The following is a 23,906-nucleotide window of genomic DNA, read 5'->3' on the forward strand; positions in this document are numbered from 1 at the left end:
CTTTAACGAGACCATGTATGGTAAAGATGAAGTTAAGATACATGTTAGTTTTTGAAAACTGACATGGATCTTAAAAACACAAACATACAAGTAAGAAAATTAAACTTATATATATTTTCCTATCGACACTGTATGTTGTATGTTAGTACTCATAATATTTAAGTTTAATATTATATATATTAAATTATTAATGCTTCACACGTTTGACACCTTAAAACACTTCAGTAACCTGAAACTCACTATCTCTCTATGACTCTATCTATAATTCAATATATCTATAATATAACTAAAAGAGGGATTGGGGGTATACTTGGCACCTCTAATCCACCTCTTTGAGTCTAATCCTCCCTTCTTATTAATCTTCTAATTTTTTGATATTAATCTAAATTAATTTACACTTTTTGGTTTTTCATCACCAATTTACACTTTAACCCCATTAAAACAATTAATTTACACTTTTTGGTTTCTCATCACCAAGTTACACTTTAACCTAATTTAAAATAATTAACTTACACTTTTTGATTTTTCATCACCAATTTACACTTTAACCCAATTTAAAAATAATTAATTATACTTTTATATAGTTTACACTTTTAGAATATAAGAAACTGTAAATTTTTTATTTAACTAAAGTTGAAAAAAATGAGGTAAACTGGAATCAATATTTATATGGAGTTAATTTTCGTATGTTTCTTCTTTGGGCGGATAATTTTAGGAGTATTTTGACCGATGAGGTGGCTATTCAGCTAGCAAATTTTCAAGTTGATTTTGGTATATCTATTTAATATATTTAAATTCTAATTTTTTAACTTTGATTAATAATTTTGAGACTAGCCTATGTATATATTGATAGGCCTCAAACATCCAAAGAATAAACCAACTAAATAGAACAGAAAGTGATGGAATCTTTTCCCTTTTTCTCCCTTATTGCTTCTTCACTAGTTATCTTCACTGCCTTTTGGGCACTCATAAAACCCAAGTCATCAAAAAAGTTACCACCAGGACCCCCAAAACTTCCCATTATTGGAAACATACACCAACTCAAGGTGCATCCCCCCATCGAGTTCTAAGAAGCTTGGCTAGGAAACATGGCGCCCCCCTCATGCATTTACAGCTAGGTCAAGTTTCTACCGTGGTCGTATCCAATCCAAGACTAGCCCAAGAGATTTTAACGACCTACGATCACATATTCTCTGATAGACCGACCACCACAGCCTCCCAAATCCTATTTTATAAAGCTCAAGACATTGTATGGGCTCCTTATGGGAAGTATTGGAGGCAAATGAGGAAGATTTGCACATTAGAACTTCTTAGTCCTAAGAGAGTCCAAACCTATAGCTATATTCGAGAAGAGGAGCTTAATCGTATGTGTATTTCTCTTGAATCATCAGCCGGAAGACCCGTTACAATAAGGGAAATTTTGGTAGAGATGGTGAACAATGTGATTTGTTGGGCCACAGTTGGAGATATATGTAAAAACCGAAAAATGCTCATAGAAGTATTCTATGACATAAATAGAGCTTTGAGTGCTTTCAATTTGACTTCATATTTTCCAAGTTTGCAATTCCTTGATGTTATTTCTGGGAAGAAAGATAAATGGTTGAAGAGGCAAAAACAACTTCATATTATCTTGGAAGATATATTGGAAGAACACCGAAATAGATCATGTGCCAATTATGATCAAGAAGATCTCGTTGATGTTCTATTAAGAGTCCAAAAAGCGGCTGATTTGGATCTTCCCATAACAAACGATAATGTCAAAGGCGTCATTCTGGTATGTATATATCTACTAAATGCATTTATACCTATATATCAAAACATCAAAATTTTGCAACTTTTGTTAATGTTTTGATAATTATATTTTCTCTTAACCTTTTACTTCTAAACTTCCTTTGATCTATATATATATAGTAACATCTTTTTAATCATAAATAGGTATCTCTCATGTCAGTTTGGATTATCTTTACAATAAACAACCTAATTAGTATGTCACATTAGCTTTCCATATATATCCTCCTAACAAACATTTTTATATTTGCGTTAATAATAAACCCATCATTACCACATATAACCAATATATGTACATACAATTAGTATGTGTCAACACAAACATCATATCTCTTCATTTTTCACAATTTTACCTATAAACACTCAGGATGGACACCCTTCGTATCATCACCCACAACAACCTCCCCACAAACATCCTCAACATCATTTGATTCTTCCCGTAAACATCTTTGATATTGGTAGCCTTAACAACTGACTATGTAAAACATTTATTATTAATTTTGGGTCACTAAATATCTATATCTAACCATTAATATGTAATTAATACTCTTACTTTATGTTAAATGTTTTCAAATTTAATCTATACATAATATTTATGACATGGTTAGGGATTACTTGATACCAAATGATACATGTGATTAATGAATTCTCATCCAATTACTTTTTTTTTAATACTTAAACCCATTATATAAGCATCTAGTTAACACTTCAAGAGTGCAACATGGTTATGGGACGAACTTTTAATTAAATAATTTGATGATTACTTAACAATCTAAATCATGCAAAAATGACGAAATGTAATCAGCTAGTCAATTTAATTGTGATAAACCCATTTTATAAGAAAAATGCTAAACAAAGTTCTTAGGACTTCACTTAACGTGCATAAAAAAATTATACATTTTCATATTAAAAGTCCACTCTTAAATTTTATGTTAAATGTATAACTAATTAATGCAGCTTAAAAGCGATCTATAGTACCGAATCTCTTGTATAGAAGTTATGAGAATATATAGCAACATACCTTTGAAATTTAATGTCACCATTAATGTCTATCTCAAAGTGCTTTTAACATTTATTTTATAATTTAAAAGTTAAAGTCAAGTCAAATATCATTAAAAAATTGTAGTTTTAATTACTATAAAATTTGAGATATGGACTTTTGTTATGATAAAAATATATTTTTTAATACAATAATACAAGTTATGATATTCTTAGAATAAAGTTATAAGATATCATAGTATAATGTTTTTAAATTTTCACTATATAAACATCAAGTTATGATATATAAATTTTTATAGTTCTTTCAACTCAAATGGTTCTCACGTGAACCGTTTCATATATATATATATATATGAATTTAGGTAACACTTCGGTAAAAACTCTTATATGGTGAAAACACTTAAAAACATCGTTTTGATACATTAAAAGTTTATAAACTAACATACTGCATAACTAATTATCGTTATTTAAGTTTTTAACAACACATTGATCCGTCAAAATAAAAGAAAAATCACGTTTTTGTTGGATGCATCATTTTGATGAATATGCATCCAAGTTACATGAACAAAACAAAAAAACATGAATTTCACGATTTTGACAGAGTAATGTGTTGTTAAACACTTAAATAATGATAATTAGTTATACACTATGTTAGTTTTATGAACTTTTAATACATCAAAATTTAATTTTCAAATATTTATACCGTCTTCTTATTTTAAATTTGTTTTTATTTGATTGTCTCATTATGAATTTAATGTCATAAATGTTGGTAAATAAATAAGTGTCGCCCGCTTTCAAATGGAGTAGTGGGGGTTGCTTCCCTTTGATAGTTGATAAGTTCTTGGGTTCGAGACTATTCTAGGAGATTTTTATCCTCACGGTAACGTGTGAGGATGATAACAAGTAGCTGTAGCATGGGAGCTTAAGTTTGAAGTTCGCATATTTACAAATTTGAATGTTATTCTTGAGCCAAATAACAACTAATCGATCATTCAAAACACAGATAAATAAATAAGGTTACTAAGAAGTTATGGCATCCTTTAGAGCAAGGGTGTTTTTTTTTTTATTATTATTAAGTTAGTTTCGACTCAGACGTGCTGAAGAAAATTTTAACCAGCGATTTGCTGGACCTCCAAATCCTTACTCATGAAAAATACCTTGAGATGAAAAACTTAAAACTCGAACCCGAGGTTTTTGAGAAAAAACTCACCTTCACGGTCCACACAGTGGATTTAGAAGACATCACTGACCAACCCACCTAAGTGGGTATTATTAACTTATGGTTTCTTTAAACTTTCATATAATAAGGTTACTAGATTTTAGACCCGTGTCCAACACTGTACACGGGGTTTATGATATTATGAATATTAGATCTTCATACATTTAAGTCATAAAAGCTTATAATTTTGAAGATATAGGGTTTTAAGTGTTACTCTTTGCAAGTAGTAGTACAATAATCATATATTCGTCATCGTCATTATTAGCTGAAACATATTGATGAAATTGTTTGTCGTATTCATTTCACAAGGCACATGTTATAATAAAATCTCTATTATATAACTTTTTGAAACCACTTGTACTCATAATGTGATATTATTATAAAAGATAATTAAGAATTAAAATATAAACATACTTTTGATCATGTATTTGACATTCAAGTATATGTATGTAATCATGTGGACCCATAACACGCATATGTTTATTTTCAATCACCTGTCCTATGATAATTAGATAACAATTAAGATTGTTTTCATACTCTTTGATAATAATTAGGTCCCTTGATTTGAGTGACAATTGTAACTTTAAACATTAATACGCAAACCTAATATACAAAAAAAAGAGAAATTTATGTACCTTTTTGATTTGAGATATGGAATAAATCTTGAATAGAGTTCATATTGAATTCGATTTAGTATTCAAGTAACCCTGTGTTGTAAATCGTGTTTTGTTTTGTGACAATCGCATATTTTGTGATTCCTATTGTGTTTAGCATAAAGATGTTGTATATCGTCATCTAATATTATGTTTTGGATATGTATCTAGAGTGCAAATTGTGTTTATATTAATTATTAAACTAAATATTAATATTTATAATTTATAAAAATCTAATCTAATATGTTAATAAGTCATTAGGTTTTGAAATAATTTTTTGTAGATAATATTTAATATATATTGAAATTTTTTTAACTAATTAAATGATTATAAATTTTAAAACAATTTCTCAAGTTGATGGTTAAAAGTAAATATAAATTAAGTATTTAGGGTTAAAAAGTGTAAGTTATTGATGGAAAACAAAAAAGTGTAAATTAATAAGACTTTTTCTACAAAATAATATAAATAATAATATAATAATATATTTGGATAATGATTATTAGGATTTTTAATTTATAGTTAATTTAAATGATGACATAAGCAAAAGTCAATTTGATGAAATTAAGCGATTTGATTGGTTAATAAATTATTATTTTAACTGTCTTATAGTATATATTAAGATTAAGATTAAAATAAGAAGATTAAGATTAAGTTTAAGATTAGAAATAATAACTAAAGAAAAAAAAGTATATTAAAATTCGATCTTTAAAAGTTGAGTCGCATGTCTTAAATGTTAATAATAAAGTTATGACATCCATACAACAAGGGTTATTATAAATAATGAGAATAATATTATTAAAATCCATACAATTAGTTCACTAATAATTGAGTATTGAAAATCCATGAAATAAAGTTATTAGAAATTATGATAATACCAAAACTATTATATCATACGACTAGATTATTGTCCCGCGTAATACGCGAGTAAATATAGTTTTATATTTACATACATCAAAAATATAATTTTTTTAAAGTAATAATTAACGAATTAAAATATTTAATTTTACTTTATTAACATTTGATTTTTTGATCTTTAAAATTTCACAAACATTTATTGTATTGTTCATTAAGTCTTACTGATTCAATAAATTATTCAATGCCAAAAGTTATTGCTTATCCATATCATCACAAATATCTCGATGTCATTCGGATTTTCATGTCATGTCATGAAAAATGTGACACATGGCACATTATTTCGATAGTGCCAAGACATACAACCTTCTAAATTGAGTTGCAAGGTTGCCACCATTAAGCCAATGATCATTCCAGAATGTTTTCTTATTTTCACTCCTTCTTTAATAACATCTTAAGGGGTTAGCAATCGAGTGTGCCTCAAGGAATGAGGAACATATATTTGTCCATGTATTATTACCATTTGTTTTACATAGGAACGCAAACTTAGAAACATGAATCACATGGATGATTTTAAACCTCATGGCATCCAAGTTTTGAACCATATGTCATATCATGATATATAAGCATGGATGGAGTCCGACTCCAATTTGGTACAATGTAATTTTTTTTAATGGTATATTTGAATTTTTTACCCCTACAAAATATTAATAAATAAAGAATACATACAAACGTTGACTTTCTTGTCATAAGCCTCTTATTTGAAAGTACATCACTTGGTTGGAAACATTAGTCTTGAGATAAACCTCTCTATTGGTAGAGTAAAAATTTTGAAAGTTTTGATTTTTAATAGAATAGGGAAAAAAATGTTTTTTTTTTGTTTGGGTAAATGTACACTACATTGATAATATAGTTGTATGTAAAAACGTTATATTTTTTTCAAACTCTTTTATAACAGTAATCAAAATAGTCATGCATATTTACAAGCTAAATCATACATCATTAATTTCGATAATTTATTTTACTTTGTTAAAAAGAGCGCAACTTCTCCGTCACCACATGCTCCAAAATTGCTGATCAATGTTAAAAGTCGATGTTCCCAAAGTTTTCACTCACCTAAGCTAAAATTGGTCTTCTCAACACTGTCGTTGATAATTTAACTAACCTGGACATTAGATATCAGGTTTTATGATATTATTAATATTCAATTTTACTTTATTATGGTTTGAAATATAGCTTACTATTTTTATTAGTAGAAAATTAATCTGTATATTTTAAATTAAACATATCTTAGATATTTCAATTAAAATATGCTTTGTTATATATATATATATATATATATATATATATAATATTAACTATTATTGTATTGGATAAGATATAAGATAAAGAGTATTATTTTATTATTATCTTTAAAAATATATTAAAGAGAAACCTTAATTCATTTTTGAAAAAGTATGGACCATTATATGAATTTTAACTTTTTATTTACATCTATTAGATCAAATGATGATGATGATGTATACCTTATTTAACCCTTTGATTTAATTTAATTTTATTAAATTTAAGTTATTATTACTTTCTTATATAAGTTGTAGACATTAATAATTAATGTTTTTAATGATATAATTATGATAACTAATATTTTTGTATTTTACATCATTTTTTTATCTTTAAAACTAATTTTTAATGTTATTTCAATAAAACAAAATTTTTTTTTGATGTAATACGTTTCTATTAAGTTATATTTTGTATAGGATTTTTATCATATAACGAATAAAATTTGGTTATAAGGATTTTTGTATAAGATTTTTATCATATAACGTTTTTATTAAATCAATGTTTTAAAACGTGGACCGGAGTCAAACTGCTTTCTTAATAAAAAAACTAAAAAACAAATATGGATTCTATAGTAAGCTATCATAATTATATATCAGGAAAATAGTTTTATGAAAATTGCAATGATATTATGAATAATTTTAAGTTTGATTAACACAACATGCGATATATAAATTGATAATTAGTTTGCTAAGTAATTTTAGTGTATAACTAAATTATCCGGATGAATGAAAGATATTCAAAGAAACGAAAACCTTATTTAGCGAGACCTCTAATAAATGTTGTATCCAATTTTCAAAACTATGGTTAAATAACGCACAAATATATATGAGAAACAATGACTAAGGTTTGTTACAAAAGCAAACTTTATGCCTAAAAACGAACTGTCTGATAACTGTTAACCAGAATTTAATCGAAGACTAAGATAACTTCATGTTTTCTAGTTGTTTAATTCTTACCTGGTTAAATATTTGTCAACTTATGATATTTTCAAATTTTAACATGTCATTTATTATATATGTTTCCCGCGTATTATTCCGGTATTAATCTAGTTCAGATATATATTAGCTATTAATATATTAATATATTGAATATATAATAATTAAAATTATTGGGTAAAAAGTATAAATTGTGATGGAAAACCAAAAAGTGTAAAATTAAATTTAAAGGGGTATTTTTTTTATAATCATAAAAATTATAAGTATTAATATTGTCATTTAAGAAAGATAAAATAATTAAATTTAATCTAATGGTTCTAAATCAAAGATGGAATTAATCTAAAAGTTCTTGTTTATTTAGGAATGAATTTATCACTTGTTATATATATATATATATATTGGTAGATAAGATTATTAGAAAGGGTAATAATAAAGTTGTTTTTCTTTGTTGGTTGGCAAGGGGGGGAATTTAACTTAAATATGACCAACCACAACCACAAGAACCATTGTGACAATAACTCAAAGTTTCTAATGAAAAACTTAATTATTCTATGCATTGATTTTATCTACTAGTAATATATAGTAAATGGATATACCATATATAGGTAAATACACATTTATAATTTTATTATTTTTTTAGTTAAATATACTGATACTTAAAGAGATACTTGTGGTTCAGGTTACGCCTCATATGTCGATTTAATGATTTTTAATCTTTTTTAATATATTTGTACTTGTTTTCTTTATTTCCTCTAAACTTCCTCTAAACTTTGTATGTTTATCCTAGTCTCTCGCTAGCAGGTTCATATAAATAATATCTCAATTTTAATGTTCAAAAGAAAAAATTGTTTTCTTTATCCATCACTTCACAATATATAATAAAAGAAAATTATTATGACATAAACATTTTACAAAAATAGCTAATATGTCATCTTTACAACCTTTTCTTTAAGCTTAATTTTTGTTGTTTAATTACTTGTAATGTCATAAATACATTCCTTTAAGTTTATTTTATTTTTTTTATTTATGATGTAATTTTTATATAGAGTTAATGCCATAAATCGTTCATGTGAATAGTCACCTTTCGTGCTTAAAAATCCAAAACCTCAAGGACAGTCCTTTATAGCAGTATAAGGTTCACGTTTGGTCCTTTGACTATTTGACCGTCACCTTCTCTCCTTTAAACCCCCCCACGTACCTCCCACGTGAAGGGTATTTTAGTCATTTCCATTATAAAGGATGAAATGTGACTATTTAGGTAAACCACAGGGACCATTGATGTCATTAACTCTTTACAAAAACCTGATATTTTTTCATTTTTTTGTTTCATTTACTTAAAACGTAGATATTCTAAAATTAAATACATATACACATACATAAACACAATAATACATATATCTTTATTTGAATATCAATCTATCAAATGTCATTCACCTATTCAAATGAAATGGCTGTCATTAATCAAAGGCAGAGAACACAAAAAAAAATGAATGAAGATGGGGATACCATCACTTTTCTGCAAACCACCGCTGGGCTTTTTTAGGCCATCGGACCGGCGAACCTTTCGTCGAATCTTTCAGGTCATCTGCTATATATATATAAATGGTGACGACGGAGTTAGGGGGTCAGCATTATGGTGATCGGATTTTATAGATATAGGTATATATCTGGATATAAATATCGATTGGAGGTGGGGTGCGGTGGTCGGATTAGATATATATGGATCCGGATATAAATGTGACAACAAATTTTTATAGATTTAGATACAGGCTGGCGGTGTGGTGCCCGACGGATATGCGAGCACAACAACATGTGCGTCTCCGTTTGCGGCTGCTAGATGTGGTGTGGAGGGTCGAGTGGCGGTTGACGTTAGTGCTGGTGATGAATGGGCATGACGGAGTTGGTGATGAGTAAGGCTGACGACGGCGGTGAATTGTGAGGTGTCGACGGTTTTTGGTGGTGTGATGATTAGCGGTGGCGGTAGTGTGGGTCTTATATGGCAGGTGGTTTCCCGATGGGGTGATGGAGGTGTGGGGTAGGTGTTGTTGATGTTGATGTCTAGCGTGTGGTTTTCCGGTGAGGTAGCCGAAAACTCCAAAAACAGTTTCAGAAAAATGTACAAACTGTAACTTAGCGAAAGAGAGAATGATAAAGAGAGGGGGTGACAAAATGAGATATATCTATAGATTTATACTTAGAAAGAGATAGATGCAGATGTATCGATATATCCATGGAAAGGTTTAAAGGGATTGGAAAAGAAGAGGATGATTTTTTTATTATTATTAAAAGAAATAACTACACCTTTTGGTTTTTGTAAAGAGTTAATGACATAAATCGTCCCTGTGGTTTACCAAAATAGTCACCTTTCGTTCTTTAGAGTGAAAATGACTATAATACCCCTCACGTGGGAAGTACGTGGGGGGTTTAACGGAGAGAAGGTGACGGTCAAATGGTCAAAGGACCAAACGTGAACCTTATCCTCCTATAAAAGACTGTCCTTGAGGTTTTGGATTTTTAAGTACGAAAGGTGACTTTTTTGGTAAACCACAGGGACGATTTATGTCATTAACTCTTTTATATATAAAATGTTTTTTTTTTCTTTTTGAAAACTCGAATAAATTGTAAATGGTATTTTAAATTTCCATTATCTAAATAGTTTTTTATAATAGATTTTTAAGTCATCCGTATACCATGCAGGTTAATAAACTACTTATATCTATTTGAAACATAAGCTAATTATATCTATTTGAAACATAAGGTATATTATTCTGAGGTTTATGAGTAATATATTTTTGTTTGTTGTCTATGCATACTAAGTAGTTTGACCTTTAACCTTATATTTAATACAAATTAAAAAAAACTTGAAGGTACATGTATTCTAGTTATCAAAACTAAAAAATATTTTAGTAAATTATCACATAGATATTTAGGAATAGGCTCAATCAGTTTCATCCCAATTTTAATGGCGAAGATACATTTTTTCTAAAACTTTAACTAATATGACCGAGTTGAACCCGGGTTAGTTAGCTTGTTGTGTAAGAAAATTAGATTCTTTTTCTCTACAATATAAATTTCATTTTATATTTTACGCTAACGCAGGATATGTTGCTTGGTGCGACTAGTACTACTACAATGACACTTGAATGGGGGATGGCCGAACTGATGAGGAAGCCTAATCATGAAGAAAGTGCAAAAGGAACTAAGAGCAACAGTGAAAGGAAATACAATTACAGAATTGGATATACAAAATATGCCTTACTTCAAGTCACTAGTAAAGGAAATATTGAGGTTACATGGTCCACCTTTGTTGGTTGCAAGAGAGAATAAGGAGGCTTGCCAGGTTGATGGATACGATATTCCAGCGAAAACAAGATTAATTATAAACTCATGGGCATGTGGAACAGATCCCGACTATTGGAAAAATCCCGAAAGTTTTGTCCCAGAAAGATTTAATAACAGTTTGATAAGTTACTTAGGTGCCGACTATAAACTCCTCCCATTTGGAGGTGGCAGGAGAGGGTGTCCTGGTATCAATTTCGGAATGGGTATTGTTGAATATGCTCTTGCTACTCTTTTGTATCATTTCAATTGGGAACTTCCAAACGGATTAGAACCCGATGAGGTTGATATGACAGAAGGTACTGTGCTTTCGTCGTTGCCTAAATATCCCTTAGAAGTTATCCCTGTCATTGTTTCGTCTATGCTAGCAGATTAAAAGTCATGTATGCACAAGGATTTTAAGCTTCATGTGTGGTTCCTGTTATTATGTCAAAATGGGATGTAATAAATTGGCATCAATGTTGTCAAAACAAATAAGAATATTGTTTCTTAACATGTTTTAGCATTAATGTTGAAAAAAGACATGTTTTAGCATTTGCAATACAAAGCTTTCTGTCCGTCTTAAATTCATTATACATTTTAGGTTACTACTGCTTTAGCAATACAAAGCTTTCTGTCCGTCTTAAATAGTCTTAAAGTAGATAGTAATTTTGGCACATAAAAAATAATCAAAACCTAGAATATATGTGTCAAATTTGAATTTTAATACCACTGCACAATTTTTAAATCTGCATTCTGATCTATTATATAATAACTAAACATAATGTACACATTTAATTTTTAACTAGATTGGACGATATATGAACATTCATTACAAAAAGCTGTACACCGCTAACCATGTTTCTCACAAGACGCTTTTTTGCTACTCCAAATTATGTACAAACCTTTCATTAACGCATAACAAAATTCTTAATAAAATTAACACAGCCATGCAAAATCCTATTCCTACTATGCATTATATTCATTATGGGTTGTCACCCTAAAAAATTACAGAAAAAAAAAAAAAAAATTATTGGCCAAAGCTTCTACCTTAAAAACAACCAAAATGAACCATCAAACAGATTTCTCAAACCTTTCTTCCTCACTGTCAACGCAAACCTGTCCCAACTGTGAATAAACTCGAAAACGGACCCAAGTTTGAAAAGAGTGAGGGTGGAGATGGCTTTACAACAATGTGAAAACTGTTCGGACCAAATGGGTCTGACATTGTGACCCGGCCAAAGAATAAAAAGTAAAGATATAACCTTTCAGAATCAAAATGTCATGTAACTTGGGAAAAGTTCAATCATCTTGTCTAAGGTCTCGGGCAAGAACTTTCTTGCAAATAAGTAACACGGTCGGTTTATGCCATTCCACATACAAGGCGTAACTGTAGTTACCCGCTGAAAGAGAAAAAAAGTTATATGCTTGAGACTTCGTTTTCAAATAAGAAAAAACCCTGAGAAAAGAAAGAAAACATAGACGAATTAACAGAAATATACCTTTAGATTGCTTGATTCATGAACACTTTCAGTAATAGACTGCAAAATTCACACAAACAAAATGAGTTAAGCTAGTAAAAATCTAAGTGGAACATTAAGTTCACAAAATATTTCGGATGGAAAATTTTGAATGTATTTCCACTTATCCCCCAAACTTAAACAGCCAAACAAGCCAATATTACAATTAAATAGCTTTGGCACTTTTCAGGGTGGACGAAATATAAAGAACGAATATATATGGTGCAATTTATAAAAGCTTGTGGGATTGAGAAAGAGGATTAATACCGCGAGATTTTTGATAAGCTTGTAAGATACATCCTTCTGTCCGTATGATTTCGGATGCCATTTTCGTTCAGACCAATCAACATGCGTCACCGACCAATTTGCTATCCCGTTAGGATCAAACATCTACACGATTAAATCATAAGATTTCATCAAGTTCAAAGTAATAGTTATTCAGATGTGCTATGTCCGTTTTAGAAAGAGTCCACATTTGACTTTCGTCAAACTTGAGTTTGAAAAGCAATGGGTTTGAATTTGAAATGGAGTACCAAAATTGTCTAGGAATAAGACGGAACAATAAAAAAAATTCCAAATTCCCTCACATGGAAAAAGGTTGGCAAATAATGTTCATCTGCATAACAATTGCGCCCATCCATACCAGGCTGTAGTACAGAAAAAAAAAAAGCTACAATCAAATAAATAAACTCTAACCGATAAATACAAACTATAAAATCTAAACCAAGGAATTAAAAAATATTTACCCTGCAATAGTCTCTGAACTTTGTATAGTATAGATTATCAGCCATAACTATGACCGCATGTTGACGTTTCATCGTGAACCACTACACAAAAAAGAAAATCCAACATTAAAACTTACGGTGAACTTTGGATACTAAAAATAAATTGATAAAAAAGAATAGGATCCAAAATAGTCTATCATGAAGCTTTCTAAACAATCTCAAGCCACATATGCCTATACAACAGTACCGAAAGCTTAATGACTTTTCTAAACAATCTCAAGCCAACTTTTCTAAACTCAGAAGTAGAACTTGTCTATTCAGACTCTGACAAGTGTGCGGATTTCAAATTTGAAACTATTTTAAGAAAAGTTGAAGTTACGATCATCAATTTTCAGAGTCAGAATAGACAAGTTCTACTTCTGAGTATTTTCATAAGAATCAGTTTTGTGCTGCAACAAAAACTAATTATCTGAAGATAAAACAATATACCCAAGTACCCTTAATGACTTTTACTCTCTTTTCCTAAAAGCACTCCCTATTTCATATAAAAAATGTCCTAGGTCATTCTAAAGCTCATGTGATTAATCTCTTAATACTTATATTAGTCGATTATCTTATCCAGGTAATACAATACAAATATCATTATTTAAGCTAAAGACATCCAAATACCCCTTAATGCACTTCATAAAGCTCGATACACGGGCTACAATAAAATAAAATAGAAAACCTGAGCGCCCTTCCTAAAGAATTTCTTTTCGACTTCAGGTAACATATGCTCTGAGTAACGACCACTTCCATGTGGACCAGGATCCTCAAAGCTGAAAAAATTAGATATAGATAAATCATTTCTTTATACAGAAAGTGTGGTAATTCGATAAGAAATTAACAGAGTTAAAAAAAAAAAAAAAAAGTGAGCTACATTATAAATTCTTCTGATGGCAACCCTACTACTTCATGCTAACAAGATCATTAAGAATTTCATTGCTAACGTGACCCAATATGTGTGTGAGTGTGTGACTATTAATATCTATAAATCAAGGCTATGCAGGGGCAAACATCTTAATTTCTAAGTTAACTAGCAATACTTTTGACAAGTGACAACGAATATCAAATGCGTAGCTTTCTTCTGAAACAGGGATATAGTAAATTCAAAAGGAGTGTACTAACCTGTCAATAAAGCTGACATTTGTGTACATGAGATAATTGTACACATAATCAAAATCACGCAATGGTATACAGCTGAAAACAAAATTCGATAGCAATTCAGATACTAATTATCTCAGACAATATGGACAATTCATAGAGAGTAGAGGTGGAAAGATGGGCAAGTGGTGAACCAAAATGGGTAACTTTCTACCTGTCTAGTTGGCTTGACCAAAAACACATTTTACCCAAGAAATTCAAACTTTCTAACAGACTTAGTGTGAGACATATGCTTAAAATGTTTAGATTATTCCAAAACTAATATGTATGTATTCAGTAAAATGATTTAGGAAGTTTTATGCCTTGAGGAGTATTCAGTTTGAATGTTTGGAAATTGCAGGAAGGAGAATGAAAATGATACATGGTGTTTGTTCCAAGGGATGGGTTTCAGAAAAACCACACAACAATTCAACAAAGGATTCTTTGAACTTAGCTAAAGGATTGTGTTTTATGAATACACGTAAAGAGAAACCTAAACACACCACCTACATCTACACATCTAGCGACTTTCAACTTGCCTGGCCTATCTAACCATTTCCTTTAGCTATGTTTTAATTATTTATTTTACCGATTTGGTCCAAATTGGCAAATTGCCACCTCTACATGCACCACACTAAAGGCAGTTCATGCACCAAGGGTTAAAAGTCTTGCTATAAAAAAGTGCAAAGAATTGCCATAAATTTCTCAATACTTTCATGTGAGTTTTAGGTATAGAAAGCCACTACCTGTCAGAAAGTAACACAAAATGCTGATTGTCAGGGTCTTTCAATGCATTAGCCAAAAGTCGTTTCTCAGCATCAACCATTGAAATTTTCCCCCAATCTACCTGCACAAAATATCAACCAATGATGACAGGTGTTAACTTTATTTAAAGGGATCATTATTATTCAACAATTATGTAGGTTGGTGTGCTGAGTAGCTAAGTGAAAACAGGTCGTCTTTTGTACCTACAAACCCTTTTTTTGTAAACTTCATCCAAAATTCTCTAAATTGGATTATTGCCAAAAATACATTGTTAAGCATTCACTTTTAAAACTCTCCAACAGGTTTGACCCATTCAACTCATATGTCTATTCTATTTGATACATTGGGGGATTAACCACAGCCCAAATCAAGTAATCTAAAGGTATATTGAACAAAATCACCACTTTTAATGTTAAAAACCTTCACATTTCTGATCCCTATTTGCATTAAGGGATATGCTGTTCAGTTTTAAAACCATCGGATACTGTGCAAACAGCTATATGTATACATAGTATATACAAAAGAAATATTCTACAATGTATGTACAAACCTTGTCACTACGAATTTCCCGATTCTGGAAGAAACGGCTAGAATGGACTGGTTTAACTCTAGATGCATGAATATGAATGGTAAATCTACCTTCATGACCCTGCAATATGTAAGGCATCAACTATCAAGTAGATCATCAACACTAATAATAAAAAAACAAACAAAAAAAGAATTGATCTGGGGAGGAGTCTTTAAGTGATTATCCCAAATAGAGAATCAAAAATGATATAGTCCTATAACTTGACATTCAAGTGTTTTAAGCCTGGTATGGCTAGGTAACTACGGTAATGTTTGTTTAGCACTCAATGGACTAAATTAAAATATATTAATTGGCTAAGTCATATAATAGATGTTTGTTTATATAAAGTCTCCTATAACATTCAGATTTCAAAACTTCCAGATTTACCCTTGAATAATTGCCCCGGCAATTAGGTTCTTCAAGCAGCACCTTCAACTTAATTGGTTTGTGTTATCGTATTTGGCATGCTACCTATTTATCAAAACTTAAACTCTTGGTAAAAAAAAGGTGTTAAATGTCCACCCATCCTAAACAGAAGAAACAACTCCCACTTTGACTCATTACCCAACCCAGTATCCACACACAAACTGATAGATTTCTGCATCCAAGCACCTTCTTGGATTGTAATAAACGAAAATTCTTACAGAACCAAGATATATTTGTACATAAATGTGGTCAACTTCATACCTGAAAAAATTTCTCCCACAATCTCTCAAAAGCCAATGATCCAGGACTCAAAAACATAAAAGCAATCTTAGGATTTTTCGTTTCAATTGGTGGATTATTCAGCAAATTCTTAACTACAATACGAGAAGCAATCTCCTCGTCACTAAGTTGTCTTTCAGGAGGTGGAAGCCAGCTCGAGATGGTTTTACAGCTGGAAGACGAAAAGATATAGCAGGCAGTAGAGTCTCGAGGTGGATGAACATACACCACAACTAAGAACACAGAAACCAAAGCAAGCAATATGATAATCCACATAGGCTTCTTTAATGGAGAACGTTGGCGAGTTGGGGACAATGTCTGCATGTCTTTCAGGCCCATTCACCGCGCGTACACTATATCCACTGATAACTGTTAATCACACATTTGTATTCAACAGAATAGCCCGTGTACGTTATAAAAACAGTCCCCCCAGTGTCTTTGAAATACCTACATATATGAGCTCTGCATCCAGAGATTACATCAGTAAAATCAATAGCCAATTCGGAGAAGTTTTTAAGTTAGGATCTTGATAAGTTGAACATCAATGTATTTGTACATGCACTTCCCATTTTAAGGAAAAGGAGTCTCTAGAAACTGAAATTTCTAATCAAGTCAATTAAGCGTATTGATAAAGGGTGTGTTCAGATGTGCATATTGGAAGTCATTGATGTTATAATAGATCATCAAAATTACATAAAAAAAGACGCTATAACAATCATTTTTGACAAGGAAACATAGATTAGGTAAGTAAAAATATAGAATAAGGGCATATAAGTAGTGTTATTCAACCATATGATAAAGGAAACATAGATTAAGTAAGTAAAAATATAGAATAAGGGCATATAAGTAGTGTTATTCAACCATATGATAATCACTGTAACATCACACATTACCCAAAGACTATCACTTTAAAACGCACATGCAAACATAGCTAAAACTCTAATTCTACTCCCAAAGTCCCAACTAAAAGATAACTAAAACCAAGATTTGCCATTCAGCTAGTAAAACATTTTTATAAGAGAGTGAGTAAATTCTGTTTATTCAAATAAAATAAGGACACGAAAGTAATATTACTCTAGTAGTTGGGATGATCAGATTTATTGGAGCTACTCCGCAGATATTTTAATCACATAAACACATATAAATAACCCGAACACTATGACCAATAGAAATTTAGCCCGGATGCAACTTCTATCACGTATGTTAATCAAAGCAAATGTCCTTATAACCTACGTTCACTATGAATCAATAAACTCGGTGAATAAGAGCTACGAAATGATCCTATCAAATAAACTAGTAAATACTAAATAGAAGATTGGGTAATTATACGAATTCCGAAAACATTGTGACAGATGCATACCAAACAAAAATACCTAAATGATATTTAGTAATTTGCCAACTAATTTCTTTAAATAAAAAGAAGATGAAAGTCAAACCTAACAATCTAAGTTAACCCCAAGTTCAACTCCCAAATGGATAACTTTAACAATCAGCCTAGAAACCCCCAAATGCCATACATGATTAAAAATCAAATCTTGTTTATCTTTATACTAACTATAAAGATAAAGATACCCATTATTAAAAATCAAAATTTGGATGATAAAAATAATAATATCTTTTATTCCTTGGATGATAAACCCATGATTAAATATAAAGAAAAAAGCTAATTTTTCACAAAAACCTGAAAATTGGTGATTACCAATTACATAAAAAGAAATACGTTTTCTTCAAATTTAACCATAAACCCATAATAAAAATCAAATCTTTATACATAAAAAATTAACTAACTGAACTAAAAATCAAAACTTGGAAATACCCATAAAAAATCTTGAAATAAAAACCAAGAATTATTATAAAAAATAATAATAATAAAATTTGTGGGAAAAAAATACCTGCTTCAAATGATCTTTTTCACTATTTTTTGTGATAAAATATGCCCACAAAAAAAAGGTATGAAGATCTTGGAAAAAGTATATTAAATGGATGGTAATAATAATTGAATTGAATATAATCAAAGTGGATGATGAAGATAAATATGTGGGTTTTGTGATTGAATTAATGAAGTGATTAATGGAAATTTAAAGAATGGTGTGTGTATTGACTTGGCTAGTCAACAAGATAGTACAAGAGAATTCTATTTGATTTTTTTTATTTTTGAGCCGGCGATTTTGTTTTTATTTGAGAATCACATTTGCAAAAACCGAAAGTGATCATTTGGGAAGTTGGTGAGTTGCACTTGCACATTGTAAATTGTAACTATAAATGTAAAATGAAATAAATAAAATACGAGGGTAGTAACAGCTAACTTAGGTATTTCTATAAATTTGTGAAGAAAATTTGTATTCTTGATTATTTAAGTGGTGTTTGGTTGACAGATTGTAATAAAATTTGATGAATTGTAATTAAATTTTATTATAAGATGTGTTTATTTGGAAAAAAAAAAAATGAAAGAATCTTATTTCTATGGAATGTACACGTTCTTTTAAATGATGGAATTTACAATTCTAGGGTAAGCCAAAGAATGTCATTCCATCAGTAAGTGGAATCTAAAAAAAACAGATATACCCCTTACAACCCTACACAATACACAAACCTCCGTCTCTTTTTTCATTCACTTCTATAGATTTGATCTCCTTCATATGGCCATAAACGAATGAGAAATTCGTTCGTGTTCGTTCATTTACTTAAACAACCGAACATGAACACTAAAATACGTTCGTTTAGTTAATGAACAAACATGTACAAAGCTCTCGTTCGTTCATTTATGTTCATGACTGTTCGATAATCTGTTCGTGAACTTTCATTCGTTTACGCTCGTGAACAATAATTCGTTTATGTTTATCAACATTTGTTCGTTTACATATATTAATACCTGATCAACTATACTTTATAAAATAATTTAAATATATTTCTTTTATATCATATATATATATATATATATCATTGATACCTAGTCATCTGTATTTTAAGGAAAATATAAATACTTATTTATAAATATTTCGTTCATTTGTGTTAAACTGGTTGTGTTCATGAACAAAACAAATGAACATGAACAAGACATTATGTTGGTTTATCCGTTGAGAACACAACGTTATGTTCGTTTACCCTTTCGTGAACCGTTCATTTAGTTAAAGAAACGAACATGAACAAGGTCTCGTTCGTGTTAGTTCGATTCTTTACAACCCTACTCCTTCATACATCTCCTTTTCCATCTGGTAATTTTTAGAATTCTTATTTCATTAATCGATTCTAAGTAATATTTTGATATTAATTCATATTATATCATCTTTTTCTTATGTAGATGATATTTTTTGCAATTTTCTTTTTATTTTTCTACACCCTTTTTTTTCCAATTAATTCCAAGTAATGTTTTGTTTTCTTCTTTGTTCTAATTGTATTTTAATTGTGCCATGAAGACTACACTGATAAAAGTTGTTAACTGATCAATTCTTCTGCTTATATGCTTTCAAATTATTTTTTCTATTTATGCTATTTAAGGGTTTTTTTTCAATCATATATGTTATTTCTTATGCATTTGATGATGACAGAATCTTACGTCTTAGTTTAGTAAGACTTCGGCGTAGGCAAAGGAGAAAACAAATAGTTATTGCATTTTGGAACCAAGTTATGACTTTAGTTGTATGGTTTTTTACTACCATATGCATGTTGTTGGTCAAATACAGACTTAGTAAATCACGTATTCGAACCATTTCATCACGTTTCAGTTGATCCACAATAATAGATAGGTACGTTTACCAGAGTGACATTTTGTGTATCTCAAAACTTAGGATGGATCGAAGGTGTTTTATAAAGTTGTGCGACATGCTTACGAGTATAGATGGATTAAAAGCAACTAGAAACATGAGTATTGATGAACAAGTTGCTATTTTTCTTCACATTTTTGCACATAATATTAAGAATCGCGTCATTATTTGCAAGTTTTATCTTTAGGGAAAACGATTAGTAGAGTTTTTGCTCAAGTTTGTAACGCGGTGATAAAATTGCATTCACATTTGCTTAAGAAACCTAAGCCCGTTCTCGAAGATTCAACTGATCATAGATGGAAGTGGTTTAAGGTAGAATAGTTATATTTAAGTTTTTATTTGTAAGTAGCTTGATATGGTATATTGACAGTTTCTTCTTTATGGTGCGTAGAACTGTCCAGGGGCTTTAGATGGAACCCACATAACGTGTCGGGTACCACTCGAAGAGAAACCTAGATATAATAAAAGAAAGAATATAGCTTATATTAACATTATAAAATAGGATAATGATAAATATGCTTAATAATGTGCCTAAAAGTATGCCTAATACATTTAAATTTTGACACATGATTTCCACATATTCTCTTTCATGATCTTTACCATTGGATTTGTCATGTGTCAATCCCTACTCATTAAGCATACTTTTAGGCCTATATTTTAGGCACATTAATCATTTTCTCATAAAATATTAACTTTGAAAATTTTCATGCTAATGCTACTACTTGACAAAGCTTATACTAATATCTATATAAATATTAAAAGAGTAGTTAAACAAGTCTTTTAAAGCATTCTTCAAACTTAAAGCTATTCTAAAAAATTGTCATGTAGGATTCATCTTATGTGGCATCTCCATAACTTTTTAAACAATATTTATCCTACTTTATACAAAAATATATAAAATTTATTAAAAATAATAAGCATTTTATAAGAGATTAAAATGAAAATATGATTCCATAATCTTCTTAATATTATTCCTAAAAGTAGGAAATCTCGACAACATCACTCTTTTCAAAACTTGAACTTTTAAATCTCCATTATTTTAAAAAGATTTGCTCTTATTTATTCACAAAATATTTATCTATATATCTATCTAAAATTGTTTTTTACATGTATAAATACTGATGTGTGAAATCGAGTTTAATAATTTATAACAAGATCTACCGCTTACTGACTACCACACACTTACGGGCAGTGTACCCGTTCGTATGTAATATAGTTAATTGGTAAGACCATGATCGAACACAAGGACTGAATGTTGTACTTAAGGTTGTAAAAATGTAAATCAAGAGAAAGTTTGGTTTGTGACCGAGTTGTCACTTTGCATTTCAGAAAGCTAATTAATCAACAAGTAAAATAAATGAAATACTCAACCGGTGTCAATCGAGAGTATGCAAAAATAGTTTGAGATGTAACAAATAATTAAAAAGCCATCTATGTCGAATCCGCTACACAAGAAGTCTAGGTTGCATATGGTTTAAGCTCAAAATTCGATAATGTTGGTGACAATAATCGTGATAAGTTCAAAACACAAACGGGTGCACAACGTTTGTAAAGTTCACTCAATCACCTAATCAACCCAATTTCTTGCAACAAGTGGTACCACCAACCCTATTACAATTCTTTGAACTAACTAGTTTGTTTGATTATCTAAATAACAATTTTATCTTTGTGAAAGAAACGTGGTACCACCAACCGTTAAATTCACTTAACAAAGTAATTTCTATTAAAATTATATTCTTTACTATCATACCATGACCTAGCAAAAGTTGTTCATAGACAAACAACTAAAATAATGCTTGCATTCAACTAGTACCACTATTGAAGAACACAAATATCACCAAGAACATAAATTTAAGTAGAAGAAATCACTTCATTAAGATCTTGACAAAATGTTAAATAAAACCAACTTGAATTCAAAATACTATGCAACCATAACTAATTGTTTCACTTCATCTTCATAGATGTATAAGGATTTAGCTACTCATAATGTTAAAAGCTAAAGATTGAAATAGAAAGGAAGACATAATGTACCCAATATAGAGAACAATATCTAAACCGAAGTTACAATCGAGATACAATGAGTAACAATAGCTAAAATTAATCTTCAAGTCTTCAAATGATGTTGGAGTAGTGAAAAACTCTTGAAACCCTTGGAAAAACGGCTGAAGTATAAGTGTGTGAGCTAAAGTGTCCAAGACTAGGGTTTGGGTGGAATGGTGGATGGTATTTATACCCCAGGAGAGAGAAAATGGTGATGTCAGATCGATCTCGCGCCGCTAGGGACTTGGGTCGCGCCGCTAGAGGTGTCCTTGAGCATTTCTGTCCAAAAAAACTACAAACTCGCGCCGCTAGATGATCTGATCACGCCGCGACTGGGTTGAATGCAAAGTCTCGCGCCGCTATGTCTTCTCCTCGCACCGCTATCTCATACAGGCTAAAGTTCTGACTTGAACTTCCTCGACTCGCGCCGCTAGAGCACCAGCTCGCACCGCGAGATCTAGCCTGGAGTTGCCGTTTCAGCTTTGTTCTTCTTCCGTTATTGCATATGGACCACTTCTGAGCTATTTTCTACCATTTGGGAGCAATATACCTGTTGTAGGCCTGAAACCACTAGCAAATACCATAACGCACCACAAAACAAGTATAAATGGCTATAAAACTAGTACAAAACGTCCAATTCGGTGTAGGGAAACATGTACAATTTGAGGCTTATCAATACCAAACAGGTTCATTACTTTTTATTCTTTGTGTTTTGATATTTTGTTTTTTATGTGTTCTTTATTAAATTGATGTCCTCTTTTGTTTTAGAATAATTTTGATTACAACCATTAATACAAAATTGTGATTATATATTTTTTTCATATTTTATGTATTTTTTTTTCATTATGAATACAAGTTTTTTTATGTTACTCTATGTTAAGGATTTTAAGCCCACGCATTAAGATTTATAGTGTTTAACAGTTCATTAATTAGTATGAAATAATACTTTGTTGTCTTTTTTTTTTCTATCAAGTTTTTGATTTAATCATCCATAAAAATAATTCTGACATCCTTTCTTTAACCAAATTGTTGTTTCTCTTATTATGTAAGTGTTAACTTTATTTTCTCATATAAATGTTACTAGATCGATCAATACATCAGATATTTTATCTTTATTTCACTTTTTTTTATGTATTTAGAAAAACAGCTAACTGCTAACAACTAACTTGCTGTTAATATATATATATATATATAACATTGATTTAGAAATAGCTAACTACTAACTGCTAAATATGTATACACTAGCATGGTACCCGCGCAATGCAGCGGTGGTCGTTGCGGCGACGGTGTGGTGGTGGGGCGATTTAGTGGCAGAGGCGAATGGTGTAAATTATTGATGTAAAGGTAATTGATGTAAATGGTTAATAAAGATATTTTAAACGATAAATGATTGATAATGTAATATAACTATTAATATAAAGGAGAAGTGTAAATTAAATTATTTTTAGGAGTGCTATATGTATTACACAGTTTCAATATTTCTAAAAATAAGGAATTTTTTTTTTATAATATACTAGTATTAATGATTTATA

General features: G+C 30.2%; 1 protein-coding gene and 1 pseudogene across 1 annotated transcript; one reads left to right on the forward strand and one right to left on the reverse strand.

Annotated features, from left to right (window-relative positions):
* The first annotated feature begins 899 nt into the window (after positions 1 to 899).
* LOC122602368 lies at positions 900 to 11,584 on the forward strand (annotated as a pseudogene).
* Positions 11,585 to 11,892: 308 nt separating this feature from the next.
* Positions 11,893 to 18,670, reverse strand: LOC122599366 (glycosyltransferase BC10-like). The gene is made up of 11 exons (XM_043771872.1): positions 18,463 to 18,670; positions 16,553 to 17,032; positions 15,848 to 15,946; positions 15,279 to 15,379; positions 14,518 to 14,589; positions 14,078 to 14,168; positions 13,372 to 13,452; positions 13,213 to 13,272; positions 12,893 to 13,015; positions 12,608 to 12,646; positions 11,893 to 12,508 (listed from the first exon to the last, which is right to left on the reverse strand). Exons 2-11 carry the CDS (start codon positions 16,907 to 16,909, stop codon positions 12,380 to 12,382), a joined length of 1,152 nt encoding a protein of 383 aa, XP_043627807.1. The 5' UTR covers positions 16,910 to 17,032; positions 18,463 to 18,670; the 3' UTR covers positions 11,893 to 12,379.
* Positions 18,671 to 23,906: the final 5,236 nt, after the last annotated feature.

This window comes from Erigeron canadensis, chromosome 5, assembly GCF_010389155.1.
Source record: "Erigeron canadensis isolate Cc75 chromosome 5, C_canadensis_v1, whole genome shotgun sequence".
In the NCBI taxonomy this organism is placed as follows: domain Eukaryota; kingdom Viridiplantae; phylum Streptophyta; class Magnoliopsida; order Asterales; family Asteraceae; genus Erigeron; species Erigeron canadensis.

What these genes read in the sequence shown, in the direction of transcription:
- LOC122599366 (XM_043771872.1), bottom strand. Translation starts at nt 16,909, where the DNA reads ATGGGCCTGAAAGACATGCAGACATTGTCCCCAACTCGCCAACGTTCT. An exon ending in TTTGTGTTACTTTCTGACAG is followed by an intron (nt 14,590 to 15,278) that starts GTAGTGGCTTTC and finishes TTTTGTTTTCAG; the next exon opens with CTGTATACCATTGCGTGATT. An exon ending in ATTTGCCAACCTTTTTCCAT is followed by an intron (nt 13,016 to 13,212) that starts GTGAGGGAATTT and finishes TTAATCGTGTAG; the next exon opens with ATGTTTGATCCTAACGGGAT.